This window comes from Larus michahellis, chromosome 12, assembly GCF_964199755.1.
Source record: "Larus michahellis chromosome 12, bLarMic1.1, whole genome shotgun sequence".
In the NCBI taxonomy this organism is placed as follows: domain Eukaryota; kingdom Metazoa; phylum Chordata; class Aves; order Charadriiformes; family Laridae; genus Larus; species Larus michahellis.
The window spans coordinates 8670013-8684824 of NC_133907.1; the positions used below are offsets into that span (position 1 = coordinate 8670013).

The 14812-nt window shown below is 48.9% G+C and overlaps 1 protein-coding gene across 4 annotated transcripts in view; it reads left to right on the forward strand.

Annotated features, from left to right (window-relative positions):
• Positions 1-276: 276 nt before the first annotated feature.
• The window catches only part of NFATC2 (nuclear factor of activated T cells 2), a 93834-nt gene continuing 79298 nt past the window's right edge, over positions 277-14812 (forward strand). For 2 of the 4 annotated variants that reach the window (XM_074605268.1, XM_074605266.1), the window contains exons 1-3: positions 277-645; positions 9707-10733; positions 12128-12296. In XM_074605268.1, coding sequence (XP_074461369.1) covers positions 495-645; positions 9707-10733; positions 12128-12296 — 1347 coding nt within the window. In that variant the 5' untranslated portion in view covers positions 277-494. Of the gene's footprint in view, positions 646-3627; positions 4663-9706; positions 10734-12127; positions 12297-14812 lie in introns of those variants that run through there. The other 2 variants (XM_074605267.1, XM_074605269.1) reach the window with 2 other exon arrangements.

Genomic DNA, 14812 nt, shown 5'->3' on the forward strand with positions numbered 1-14812 from the left:
TCCCTTCCCCGTCCCGCCTCCCCTCCTCCCCAGACCCCTCTCCTCCGCTCTCCCACCCCCGCAGGCATCCCCCCCGCGGGCACCCCCACTCCCCCGGGGCCGGTGCGGTGCGGCCCGGGCCGGGCCGGGCTCCTCCTCCCCGGGGGCGGCCCCGGCGGCAGGTGGCTGCTCGGGAGCAGGAAGCTGCCACCGCTCGTCGCGCCGGTCCCCTCGTGTGCCGCCGCCGGGGCTCGCCGCCCGCACCCACCCCCCCGCCGTCGGGGGCAGCCGCGCCCGCCTCAGCGACGCCCGGGAGATCTTTTTTGCTTGTTTTCCTCCTTTTTAAATTTTTTTCTGCTCCCCTCTAACTCCTCTCCACTTGCGCTTGGAAGGATACCGACGGGTTTCGCGGCGGCTGTGGCACTCCGGGCTCCTTTCGGCAGCCGGCCAGCCCCGGGCGAGCCTCCCCTCCCGTCCCCTCTCGCCCCGCCGCTGCCAGGCGGGCCCTGGCCGCGATGAGCGCCGCCGCCCCGGCTCCGGAGCCCGACCCGCAGGAGGGGGGGCCCGGGCACGGCCCCGGCCCCGGCCCGGCCCGGGAGGGCAGCCCGCAGGAGGAGTTTGACTTCTCCATCCTCTTCGACTACGACTACCTGAAGCCGATCGAAGGTTGGTGAGGAGCCGCCGCCGCAGGAGGAGCCGGTGCCGCGCCCCGACGGGGCGCACGGGCCGCCTCTGCCGGACCCAGCGGCTCCCGGGGCCGGGCGCTTCCTGCGCCCTCCGGCAGCCCCTCGGAGGGCGGTGGAGACCGGGGGAGCTGCCGGGCCCCTGCCCTGTCCGGGGCCAGCCCCGCCGGGACCCTCGGTGGGGCCGCAGCCGGGCACGTGCCCTGCTCTGGCCGCCCGGACCGGCGCGGCGAGGGATGCCGGGCCGTGCGCTGCTCGACGGGCTCGGGCTTCTCGGGTTTTGCGGTGCTGCTTTCGCCTGCAGGCGCTTGTGAGTGGTTACTGTCACTGGCAGCAGAGTGGCTTGGTCCCCATCTTGGTGATCGAGTATCTGAAAGCGGCTGTGGGACCTGCCTGTTATTTACAAGGTTGTGCACCCGGGCATGAAAGCGCAGCTGTGAAAGGCGAAGCAGAAGAGGTCAGCTCGCTTGGTCTCCTTGTGACCGTCATCATCATGGTAGAGGGTGTTCTGGAAACTCAAAAAGGCAGCTTGAGCATCGGGTCTAGGAGCCATAAGGAGTTAGCTACCTGCAATGAGTCTTACCATCCTGCTTGGATGGCAAGGAGCTGGGGAGATCTGGTTTCCAGTTTGGGTCCAAACACCATAAGCTTAAGTTAAAATTAAAGAAAAAGAAAAAAAGAGAAAGATTTGCAGACTATTCTCCTACTTTTCTGAGTTTATGCAAGTCTGTGATACGAAGAGCACTGTGATAAGTGTTCCCTGACTTTCTGAATGATAATTCTGTTGATGATACTAAAAAGCAATACTTCCTGTCCTGTAAAATACAGATTTATGTAAACCAGACAAAGCCAAAAGAAGCGGGACCCAGAGGAAAGAATTGCTGGGTTATTGTTTCTAAGATACATTCATTTTGATTCTGCACAGTTGAGAGGTGCCATTTCTCTAGGGCATTTAAGAGAGAGGTGTTGTGTTCCTAGGGGACGGTGCAGGAGGAGACCTGTTAGGCCTGAATCATGGTATCATTAGCGAAATGGGGAGTTGTTACTGAGTTTTATTCTTTGTATACTTGTTCAAATATACAGATGTGCACCAGCATCAAGGCTGAGTGAGGATGACTAATGTCATTGGATGTACAACGCTGAATTTTCTTTCAAGGTTTAATGTAGATCAAACCATGCAAAAATAAATCCATGATGGGGAGAGGTCAGTGATTTTAATGAAAATACATTAAATCTCAGTGAAAGCTTCAGATGCTGTTTTTTTTCACATCTTTATAGTAGGGAGTACTGCTGTGAGGCCTTAAGTGGGAAGTTCCACAGAATATAATAGTACGTAGGTGGGGGGTAGAAAGTTTAATCTTCAAACCACATAAATGCAGAGCAGTGTATGCTTGTAGTACAAGTAACATCCTTCTTGAGCCTGCTTTCTCCACATTTGAATGACTGGAAACTATAATTAGTAGTAATTTTGTTTGTTCCAAAGATGGAAATCATTAGCATAAAAAAAAAATCACAACCATATATACTAGCATTGTAATCTGGAGAACATTCTCCCTCGCTTTGAAAAGGCACCAGCTAGAGTCTGTAAGCAATCCAGTATACATCCGCGACCTTTAATGTACAAAAGATTAAAGCATGTTTACACAAGGACAGAAAATGTTCAAATTTTGAGAAAGGGCTTTATCCACATGCCGGTGGTAAATGATGCTCCTTGTTCGTGTGCGATTCTGGCCTCGTCTGAACTGCAGTCGGGAAAACAAGTCCTTTTCAGTGGCGGGTTCAAAATGGAACCAAAACCAGAGGAGTGTCTGTGGATCCCAGCACTTCAGTCTGGTTCCTACATTCAAAGCCTGTTTGAAAGAGGCTCTGGTTTCCTCAGAGTCTGGCCTGCTCCACCCACCGCTCACGACAAGTCCTATAATAACAAATCTCTGTAAACTTGCTAAATGGGATTTTAAAATTTTTTTTGAAAAAATTTTTTTAAGGAAAAAAATGTAAATTTGGGGCTCTAGGAATGAATTGGGACGAAAGTTTATTTTCTGATAAACAATTTTTTTTAAGAGGTTGGGATTTGACAGTATCCACCTAAGCTTGTGTTTTAAAAGTAGGATCTATATCACAACTTGTTGCCATGGAAATGCCAGAAATATCCTTACTGAAAGCAGTTGGCACTCAGGAGTGCTTATGTGTGCCTGAGACAACAGGAACATGGACCGCTATAAAAGCGACAGGGGGGAAAAAGGGGAAATAAAAATCCTACGGTCAATATTATTAATATTAGATACTCCTCGCTAAGCCAACCATTTCCGAAAGCAGGAGTGCTGTACGAAGTGCCGTTTTCCATGTGCCTTTTGCTTTTACCCTTACTTGCCAGGCTTTAATTAGCTATCTTCTCCTCAGCATTTGCAAACCAGAAACATCTGCCTTCAGCAGGCTGAGCTCAGAGTCGTGTCCAGGTGAAGAGGCTTTGGGAAGTTTGGGCAAAGCGGGGATCCTGCGCTGTTAGGTTGAAATTGTGATTTCGCTTGGGCGTTGAAGATATTTTCTATCTCCTTTTAAAAAAATGCATTAGATGCGTTCCCTTGAGAGATACAGGGGGAGGTATTGCTAGTGGTATCCCAGGTTTTAGCTTATTTCAAACTTGAAAGGTGCTGAAGATCCTTGTTTCTCAGTGGAGAAGGTTGACAGAAAGTCAGCGAGCATTTGAACTCGCTCCTGCAAATGGGGCTCCCAGATGAGTAAGTTCTGATAACTGCTTTTTTGTATTACTCCATAATACCTGTTGTTGGCCCCTGTGAGAGACGAAATGCTGGAAAGCCAGACATCTGCTCTGCTTCAGCAGCTCGCTTCACGCGCTTTTGTTCCGTGTTCACTGTGTGATGATCCACTGATTGGTAAAGCTGCCACATAATTTTTAATATTTGAGGTTAAACCTCTTGAGAACTGGTCCTCTGAGGGGTGTTTTGAAACTTAAAATCCAAACAAAACCCATCTTTAAATAAGATTCCAGACAAAATCCTCAACAGGTGTGAATGCAAATGGGAGAGAGGATTCTCTCGTAGGCTCAAGCCTTTGCTGTAGCTCAGCAGACTCTTACATTGCATCTGGTGATACGGATCTACAAGGTCTGTGTGTGTATAACATAGAGAGGGGAAGCAGGGAGCATCTATAAATATTAATATTCCTCTAAATGCTTGCTTTCATGTAGGTCAGGCTCCCAGGGACATCGCCACGTCTTGTGGCCCTGTATAATTTGCCTTGTTCCTTCTCTTTCTCCCCAGTACAAAGCTATTAAAAGGAAAAAAAATAAATAAAGTGCTTGCAGCTCAGCCCTGGTGACTGGCTCAGTAACACAGGAGGCAGTGTTCGGCGGCTGCCCCGCAGTGAAGAGGCAAATATGCGCATGTAACAGAGAATACCAGATTTCACTCAGGAAACCAACTTTCACTTTGAGCTTCCAAGCAGCCAGTGTAAATAACTGGCGACTCGGCTTTTGAAAAATGCAAAAAAGCTCTGGACTGGCCCCTTCAAATTACAATAAGCAAATCAATTAAAAAAAAAAAAGGAGCAAATTAAATTTGGACTCTTTTACTTATGCAAATAAGTAACTCCATCTAAATCCCAGGAGCTGCGCTGCAGCAAACGGATGTGAGGTCAAAACCCAACTCCTGCCCCTGCCCTCCCTTGTCCCCCTCGTCCCGCGGGCGCTATCTTTAGCTTTTCCTAGATTATGGTTTGTATAAACCCGCCATGGAATGCAGTTGCTGGGGTGATCTGTTATTCCCTAATTTCATGCTAATTGGCAAGGTCACATTTGGCTGACTGCGTGGCTTTGAAGTCACTGCCTTGTTTAAAAAACAGTGGAGGGTGGGCCCTTGCAAAGCCATGTGTGAACACAGTGGTGTGCATCCCGTCTGATTCCCAGTTGGGAAATTGCTGGTGCCCAGCAGGACCCAGCATGGGTTTTCCTTTCTGCCTTTCAGACGTGTGTGAAAAGGAGGTTTGTTGGGGGTTTTTTTGTTTGTTTTTGGTTTTTTGTTTTTTCTCCAAATCAAGGGTTAAGTCCTCTGAAGCTTAAACCCCTTGATCTTTTTCACCTGGGTTTTACCTCCTCTGGGTAATCAGTGCTAATGGCAGTGCTGCAGGTACCCACCTGGGAGGCTGCCCACCCACCAGACGGTTGCTGGAGCTGCCCGCAGCGTGCGTGAGTCTCTGTAGGAGCTGGTTTGCTGTTTGTTTGCGATACGGCAGCACACAGAGCCCCGCTCCCATCCCCGGTTGTGGGGAGAGATGCTCTTGTGAACTAGAAACTGGGTAAAGGCTGCGGAAAAAAGCGGGGGAATAAGAGCTGAGAGCTTGGAGGGAGTTTGGGTGGGGGCTTGGAGGCAGGACTTCCCCAGTCACGAGACTTGGGTGGCAGAGGGCAGTGGTGAAGTCGGCTTGGAGGCAGTAAAGCTGAGAACTCAAGGAGGTGCTGGTGTTGTCTGGGTGCCAAGCTCGCTTTCTTGTAGCCCCCCTGCAAACAAGCAGGATCTTTTGGTACTGAATCAGAGGCTGATTCAGCAGCGAAACCTCAGGTTGGGAAATGCCCGAGTGCGGGGAGGGGGGAAGCCCCGTAACCGCCTGTGCGGAGGGGTGTCAGAGGAGCTCTGCCGAACCTGCCGCTCTCTGAGATGTCCATCATAAAAGCAGTGGAGAGGATGGTCCTTTTCCTTTGCAGGAGGATTTCAGTCTGTGTTCTGGCATGTAATATTCAGAGCTAGATGAAGCCTTGAAGTTGGCACGACCGAGGGTGCAAAGCTGTACCTCTGGGGCTTTCACACAGAGGTTTCAAAGCTGCTTCAGTTCTTGAAAAACACCTTTGCTAGGTTGAGCGGTCACATAATTATTCTCTCGTAAGGAAGGGGGTGCAATGGCCTCTCATCTCCCTGGGGAGCCCAGCTGGTGGGCGGCAGGGCTGCTCCCTGCATCCCCAGGGTGGCAGAGGGCCAGCAGTGTGAGGTTTGATGTCCTCAGCTCCGGCCACCCTAGCCAAGCTGACCTTGGCAGTTCGGGGAGAAGCATGGCTATCGCTGGGGCCCCCTGCCCAGAGCCATTCCTGTGCCTGGGGCTGCTCCGCGTTCCTGCTGGTGCCTGCAAATGCAGAGAGAAAGCAGCCGGGCTGCTGGGGAGCAACCTCTCCCAGTCCCCCCGGCTCTCAAAGGCAGGAGCTCGACTGTTTACAAAGCTGAACTCCCGTGGTGCTCGCCCGGGGAAGCTGGGATGTTGGCTCGGGTCTGCCCCTTCCTCCAGCGGATTCCAAACCCCAGCCTGCCTTAGCCAAGTTGTCCGGAGTGGGGTAGTCAGTCTCCTCCTACTGAAGCAAAAAGCAGAATTTCTCCTGATTTCGACGGGAGAGCCATTTATTTCCAGAGAGCAGCACTTGCTGCTTCACCCAACCGCCGCGTCTCCCTCCCGGGGTGAGGTCCGAGCCCTGCGTTGTAGCATCACCGGCGTTTCCATGGCGACAGACCCTGTCGTCACACGCGTGGGCAACAGCGACCGGGACAGTGATTTCATTGTACCTCCAAAGTTAGGCAGGGCTGGGACTCGGTGGGGAGATCTCCCCAAGCCCCGGCTCCTGACGATGCCGATGAGTCAGGGCCGGCAGCCTCAGCCCTTGGGCATCTCTGCCCGGCGCGGTTCCCCGGGCGCTCTTCAAACCAGCCGAGGTTTTTCTTGTCTGCAGTCTTGCCCGCATTCCAGCGCCGCTGCCTGCCTTATTGATAATTTGCCATGCGGGGGGAAACTAAATATTTTTGCTCTACGGAAGGCTGTGGGTGTTGTCTGCTTGGCAAAGGGCTCCCGCCTGCCTCGCTGCCTGCCAGCGCTGGGTGAGCAATCCCGGTCCCTGTGGCCCCTGCAGCACGGCGGAGCGGCACTCTGCCGGAGCCCTGCGCGAAGGCAAGGGCATGCGGCAGCTTGTTGTTGTGCGTAAACACTGTTATTAATACCTGTAGCGTGGATCCCCCCGGAGGGTGAATACCGAGGATGAACGTGCTCCTTTAAACACAATATTTCGGGAGGGGGGGGGAAGAAAACGTAGTTTATCCCCAATTTTTAATGGGCAGAAGGCGTGTGTGGGGTGTGTCTGTTACTCACAAGGCTTATGTTGTTATTAATATCTGTAACGCGGGCCCTCCTGGAGGGTGAATACTAAGGGTGAAGTGCTCATTCAAAAACAATGTTTTTTTTTGGGGGGGGAAGGAAACTTAGTTTATCCCCAATTTTTAATGGACAGAAAGTGTGTGTGGGGTGTGTCTGTTACTCACAAGGCTTATGTTGTTATTAATACCTGTAACGTGGATCCTCCTGGAGGGTGAATACTGGGGATGAACTTGCTCATTTAAACACAGTATTTTGGGGGGGGGAAGAAAACTTGGTTTATCCCCACTCTTTACTGGTCAGAAAGTGTGCGTGTGTGTGTGATGATCATTTGAACACAATATTTCAAGAGGAAAAAAAAAAAACTTAGGTTATCCCCAGTTTTTAATGGGCAGAAAGTGTGCGTGTGGGATTAACATGCTCATTTAAACGCAATATTTCAGGAGGGGAAAAAAAAACCTTGGGTTATCCCCAATCTTTAATGGGCAGAAAGCGTGTGTGGGGTGTGTCTGCTGTTCACAAGACTTTAAAAAACTACGCGTGCGCACACAAATAGGTCTTTGCTTTCCCCATACCCCGCGACACAGATCTCCACACGCCAGCGTTGCTGCTCGACGAGTGCTGTGAGCAGTTGTAGTTTTGTAGTTTTTCACCTGCTGTCTGTGTGTCTGGCACAGACGATGCGGCGTGACAAGCACGGTGGGGGCAGCTCTCGCTGTAGGTGTGTCGCATGGGGAACTGAAACGGCCGCCTGTTCCTTGATGTGAAGCTGTTGAGCCTGGAGAGGTGTTTTTTTGCTGTTCCTGGTCACTGTTTGAGTCCCGTCACAAGTCCTGGCGTCACGCCTCGCTCTGCTTGGGGCTGATTTTCTCCCTTGCATCAGCTTAAATCAGAGTGATTCTTCCAACAGCCGTGGGAGGGATGTTTCGTGTGAGTGCAGAGGGGTGTGTTGCTCTGTTGAGGCCGAAGGAGTGATGAGTTTTATTCAGAGCGAATCCTAGCATCAGTATCTAGGCTCGATGCGTCAGAGTTTGAGTGGTGTGAATGACACGCTATTCCTGTGAGTGCCAAAGCTCTGATAGCCGAGATCAACGATGCTAAAAATATGTTCGGCTCAAAATTCAGTGACTCGTTGCTGTTTTCCCCATCCCCAAAACAGCTGTGTGCTGGGATTAAAAGCCAGAGGGAACCTTAAGAAAGCTGCAAGCTGGACTCCCCCAGTCGTCTCCTGTCCTGTCACATAGACGTTCTGTGTGTTGCTTTGTTTGGTCGGCTGTCGGGTTTTCCCAGTAAGCACGAAGGCTCAGCAACATTTTTTCTTTTTGTGGGGTTTCTTCCAGGTTGTGCAAAACACTGAGCACAAAAAGCAGTAGTCAAAAATCAGTGGAGGGATTTTGCTTTAAGGAAAAAATAATTTTTTTTATTAGGATTTGCTTAAACTAAGAAGCGTTTAAAACAGAAAACCAACAGAACCACCCTGAAATTAAATTGCAGTCTATCTCTGTGTAAAAGTTTTATTACTGTCTTTCGCTACTTTTGCAGAAAGGACAGTCAGCTCCTACCTGGCTTTACGTACAATATTATTTGCTCGTGGGAAATGCTGCCTCACGCAGTGTAGGAGTTAGAGAAAAAGCTGGAACAGTTATTTAAATATTTAAATGAAACTCTCTTCACCTATGCCACATACTGATCTGCGCCCAGGGGTGAGCAGATAGTATGAATTAATCTCAAACTGTGGAGCTACTTCAGATATTTCCTGCTGGATACATTGAAATCTTTAAAAACATAAAAATCCTGATAGCATTTTGCATGCTTTTGTGTAAAGACAAATATTGTTCAGCTCCCGGGCTGGGGAAGCTGATGTACATCGAGGGGTCTGTCCCGGGGATGCCTGGCCCGACTCTGCTCTCTCGGATGCCGCTGGCATTGAGGACCCGGTGGGGTGCTGGGACGACATCAGAAGCGGGCTCAGTGGGAATTCTGTATTGCCCAGAAGCATCCCTGTACTCTGCAACCTGGGAATAGTTTGCAAGATTGAGAATCTCTGAAAACTGAGGGGGTTTTTGCCCCAGGAGAGAGGGTTGCAGTGAACACTTACCTGTTACTGTGTATTTTATAATCCCTCTTTGACCAAAACGTTCCTTGAGCTGAAATTGGAAAGTGATTGCCTGTAACCATGGGGCTGGATCCTTTCTATCTCTTTTCTAACAAATATTTGTGAATATTTTCCGATCATCTGGTGCTTTCTCATGTGAAACCTGTCACCAAAACTTGTTGACATGATATGGAGCCAAACAAATCAGCACACAGAACTGTTTAATTCAAGAACTTGAGCTCAGCTTTGGTTTCATGAAGCCTTTTCTGGCTGGGCTTTGCTGTGTAAGGTTTTTTTTCTCCCTTCACTAACAGCTCTTCCTCAGCCTTTTGGTCTTACGTAGACCTGTGTGGAAGTGGGTTTGTGATGTGATGGTCTCAGTCCAGCTCCTAGTTGACAAAAGGCGACCAGAGTCACAATGCCCCCGTTGGCACTAAGGGGTATATTTGGCAGAGAGGGTAGGGAGGCCAGCACGGAAATGGGCAGAGAGGCTGACATGGCGCCGACCCTTCCAGGTGATCCCTTGAGCTCAGGGCTCAGGTCGAGGGAGCCTGGCCGGGCGGCGTGGAGATATTTGCAGTGTTTTTGTCCATGCTGCATCTGCTCTGAGCACTTGAGCTTCCCTGGCTGTTAATCCAGTACTTTTCACAAGCATTAATTGAAGTTAAAAAGAATTTAAAAAATATTTACCTAATATCCGATCACAACCAGTTTATAAATATGCATATATATTTTTTTTTTAATCCATGATTGCTCAGCTTCTGTAATAATATTTATAGTCTTAAAGAGACCCTTCTTTTTCCAGAAGAACCGACTCCACATAAAACCAACAGCCCACCCTCTGGAGTTACATACGCTCATGATGTCTTGGACTGTGGCCTCAAGCCATGCCCCCTGCCTTTTTCTAGCCTTTCTGCAGATCCCATGGGCAGATATGGACAGCCAGATAGCATAGGGACAACACCTACACACCCTGCCAACGCTGCAGGGGCCTCTGCTCCGAGCCCTAGGATTGAAATTACTCCATATCATGAACTGATTCATTCAGGGGGTCCCTTCCGCAGCAGAGACACAGATGTTCTTTTGGTAGAACATCAGTCAAACTCAGCTACCACTAGCCCAAGGGTTACCCTGCCTGTCCCTGGCTTTGAGGGCTACAGAGAACCACTGTGTTTGAGCCCAGCTAGTAGCGGCTCCTCTGCAAGTTTCATTTCAGAGACAAATGTATCTCCTTGCACATCACCATGTGTTTCACCAAATAATGGTCCTAGTGATGACCTTTGTCCACAGTTTCAAAACATCCATACTCATTATTCTCCTAGAACCTCTCCAATAATGTCACCACGAACAAGCATCACGGAGGAAACCTGCTTGGGACGACATTCACCATCACCCTGTCCCAACTCAAGGTCTTCATCACCAGGTGCAAAACGGAGGTACTCTTGCACTGAGCTCTACAGTACTCAGCTGCCTTCCACTTCTCCACGACAGTCAAGGACCCCCTCTCCACAGTCTTCTCCTCGCATCCCCTTGAGAGAAGACAACTCTTCAGTTACTTACACGCAGTTGCCCAGCGCTTCTCTTTCCATGGATGCTATGAACACCCTTCCTACGGATCCTTCCTGTGGTGTTCCCACGAAAATTTGGAAAACCAGCCCTGATCCTTCATCAATGCCTTCCCACAAAAACAGCATTCCGTGTCACGTCTTTCAGACTGTTGACTTCCATGGGCCTTGTGAGCAGGAGGACAGGAGAAACTCAGCCCCAGAATCAATTTTGTTGGTACCTCCATCCTGGACAAAGCAACTGGTGCCTGCAATACCTATCTGCAGGTATGTAATGCTTCTCGTGGCTGTGTGTTTTCTCGTGGTGCGATGCCCTCTGTCACACGTAGTGTTCCCTAGGGAGTGTTTGCTTGGGCAGGTCCTGCTGAGACCAGAGCTAAGTGCTCAGGGGCAGCACTGGTTAATGGGAGCCCAATCCATTGTGATTCCAAGAGATGAAAAAATCTGGGTTTGGAAGAAACATCATCAAAGTGGTTCATTGGTAGCACAGCATATGAAAAATTCAATTTTCCAAATTATTTCTCTAAAAAGGAGATTGCAAACAGCCTTTGACAAAGGCTGAACACTCTCGTTCCATCCTGCAGCTTTTGAAGAAAGTGGTTTGTTTGCTTTTCTAAACTCAGGGAATGTCTCGCTTACAAATTTTCACCAAGGATGAAAATACTTCAAATATCTCCTGATTCAAAATAGAGCGCCCTGCTCCAAGTCAGGCTGAGCATTCGGTCAACCCCAAGTGACTTATTGTTGTCACATTGTTGTTGTTAATTTGTTAATGGTCGTTTAACCCAAATCTCATCGACTCCCTCCATTGCCTGGCGCGGGCGGCATGCAGGTCTGGACCCTGAGCGCTGCACGTCTGCCAGGGTGGAGGTTGCCAAGTGTGTGACTCCACTTGCCGTCACCGCTGGCACCCTGTCAGCCCTGCTGTCCCGCTCGGCAGCAAGGTTGTCCCCGCGCTGACGTTATCCCGTGCTGCTCCCAACCTGCTAAACACAAATTGCGAGTGAAAGAACATGGGCTGTGACTCTCCTTAGCTTGTGAGATGGGTCCTGGCAGCAGTTTGTACTAACGAAATAGGAGTTGTTTAAAGTCCAGTGCAAGCTCTAGTTGTACATTTCGATGTAGTAATTTCATGTTATAAACCCTTGTGTATTTTGATCACAGGAAAACTAGTATCAGGTAAGACTATTCAGCATTTTATTCGTGTGCATTTTAATATTCATGAAAATAATAAATATTATTAATTTACGCAACTGGTAAGTAATGGTAAATGGAGTTGATATTTCAGAGTATATGCTCTGTGATCAAAGTTTAAGATGCACAGCAACAGCTAGATAAAAGAGGGGGATCTCTGAAAAAATATAACTGCTGCAGATAGTTCCATTGAAGAAATAGAAATATTCACTTCCATTGAAGAAATAGAAATATTCTATTCTCTGCAAGGAGATGGGCCCCCAGAAATTATTGTGTTCATCCTGAAGTTCAGCAAAGCTTTTAATCACCCGTGAGCAGGACAGCGTATTCTCATTGATATTGATAGCAGAGCCCTAAACGTTTTGGTGAGAGCAACCCCGCTGGGGCACTTGGAGGAAGAAGGGATCAGGGCTCTGAGAAATTAAGCGCTAAAGAGTTTCAGCTGGTGTTGTCTCTCTCTTGCCCAGTTTGCCCGTCCAGTCGCTGCCACCCCTTGAGTGGCCGCTCTCCAGCCAGTCCGGCTCCTACGAGCTGCGCATCGAGGTGCAGCCGAAGCCCCACCACCGGGCACACTACGAGACGGAGGGAAGCCGAGGGGCCGTCAAGGCACCAACTGGAGGCCACCCCGTCGTCCAGGTAAGGGGCTGGAGAACAACTCTGTAGAGTAAAAGTCGGGGGTGAGTTCATTTTTGAAAGCCTTGCTGGGGGCTGACCCTGGAAGAGGGGAGGGTGTGAACCTGGACGTGCTTGTACGTGTGTGTAAAGTGTCTGAAGTTGAAGTTGTGGCGCAGTCCTAGGCGTTTGGAACGTTGTTTTGGATTAGCTTGTGAAAGGTCAGAAACTTAGGCAAATATTTGCCACCTTTTCTGGGCTATATGTTAAACCTCCTGTGAGGTCATGGATGTCATCAGATGCCCAGCTGTCCTGAGTTCCAGCTGAGCCCATTTTATCTTGAGAACAGACTCTTCTGTGTAAACAAGGGCTTTTTGTGAGGCTCAAAAGGTGCAAACATCAAGCCTGGCTTTCAAACTCAGTGTAGCTCAGTGACCTACCAAACTGGGATTGAAAATAACTAACAGCTCGCCTTAGATCTGAAGAACCATGTCCTCCTGCAAGCGGTGAGCAAGAGGTTTGGAGCTGTGTCCCCCCACGTTCCTGCAGACCAAGCCCATGTGGCAGAGTTGCTACCTGTGTTTCTGGCTGTATCTAACCTCCATACAGCCAAACTCTACATGACTCCTACACATTCACTTGAGGTTTAAAGAAAGGCAAAGCAACCTTCGTTAACCTCCCAGCCATGGGAGTTGGATCAGGAAGGTATGGATGTTGAACTGGAGTTTCCCCAGAGTCAACAGCTGCCTTTTGCTAGCAATGTCTTTCATGCATTTGCTTTCTCCTTAGCAATTTTACTCTTTTTTTTTTTTTTTCTCCTTTCTTTCTTTTTTTTTTTCCCCCGTCCTCTGGTTATGCAGTGAAACTTCTCATTTTAAGCCCATGTAAGTTTAGGTCAGAGAATTTCACCCATGTGAATTCAGTAATTCAGCAATTCAAACACTGAGTACATCCATTTCAATCTAGCGCCTGGTTTATGCGTAACTTGCCGACGCCGTGTCCCACCTTGCCTGCGGTTCTGCTTGTCGTCTGGGGTAACGCTGCCTTCTCTTCGTCCTGGGTGAACACCACCCCGGGGAAACCTGTACTAGCTGTAGTAGCTGTGTGATAAGGAGACATCAGGGCAAGATAATTACCTAGCAGTGGGGAGGATTGCAAGAAAAATTTTGGCTTCTATAAAGCTGTGAATACAGAGAGGACACGTTTATTCACTTTGTAATGCTATAAAGGGTGAATGGGTTTAGGCAGGTGATTTGGGCCGATGTCACTACAGAAACATAATTTTGTATCTCCTTTGAGACATCATTTATATCGCCCTAAAGAGCCCAGTTCTGCTCCTAGCTATGCTCGTGAGCAGGGACGTCCCCCCGCCGAAGCCAGTGAAGAGAATCCAATCTGGCAGTGATGGAGGGAGCAAGCTGTGGCCCTTTGCTGACCTGTGGGGCGGATGAGCTGAACCGTTACTCTGTCGTGGAGGGTGAGGGGCTTTTCCTTCACTTTTCAAAGGGTAGCGTGAAATAACGGCTGAGTAGCTGCACTGGGGCCACGTGGGGCCACATCAGTCTTCTCCCTCCTTTCCTCCTCGTTTGAGCCGAGCATTTGGTCGGGGTGGCGAGGTGCCAGGGGGATGTTGCTGGCAATGAGGTACGGCAGTGGCACCCATCAGCCACAGCTACGCCTTCCACTAGCCAAAGTTGGGGTGCACCCTACAGGTGTTCCTCTTGCACTCAGGATTTGCTATGGCAAGCACAAAACCAAGAAAAAGTTGAAGTTTATGCTTCATTTTAAGCATGTGATCGATACCACTAATTTTACTGGGTTGGCTTGCGCTTAACTTGGAACATATGTTGGGTATTGCCCTGCAGGCTCAGCCCCTTTTAAAATCAAGCCATAAATTACTGAATCAATGAATTTGTTTACTTCAGTTGAGCTGGACTTACTTGTATGGACTGGATATTTGAGTAAGGGGGGAAGGGCAATAATAAATAGCAATCACATTTGACATACCTTAATAATATATGCAATCTTTTTAGTTTATGAATCTGACAAACTCATAGCCCGCTGTGGTGCATTTGAAGCTACATGGATGTATGAACTATATGGACAATCAGCACTTGCCCATTTCTTAGTTTGCTTACAAATATAGTATCATTTACCTTCCCAAGATATCCCTATCAACCGGGTGTTTATTGCAATGAAGGAGTTTCTCATGACATGGGGAAATATAAGTGCTTTGTTTCCTTCCTGTAATCAATATCAATCAAAGAGGGATTTATATTTTCAGTTGGAGACAGGAACTGATATTCCTAGTTTTATCATAATTTGCCATCAAGCTTAAGGATCTTAAACTATAAATTCAACGATCCACGTTAGTTTCCCAAGCAGATGTGCCTTTGCGCAGCTGTGCCTGCATATGGGGAAAATGTGGACGGTTTATGAAGGTTTAGTATAAACCTGGAAGTATTTGTTGGATTTGTGTTCACTTTAACCTAACAAGGTTCATATGGGCATACAGAGCATTGAGATAGTTGCACCTGTAT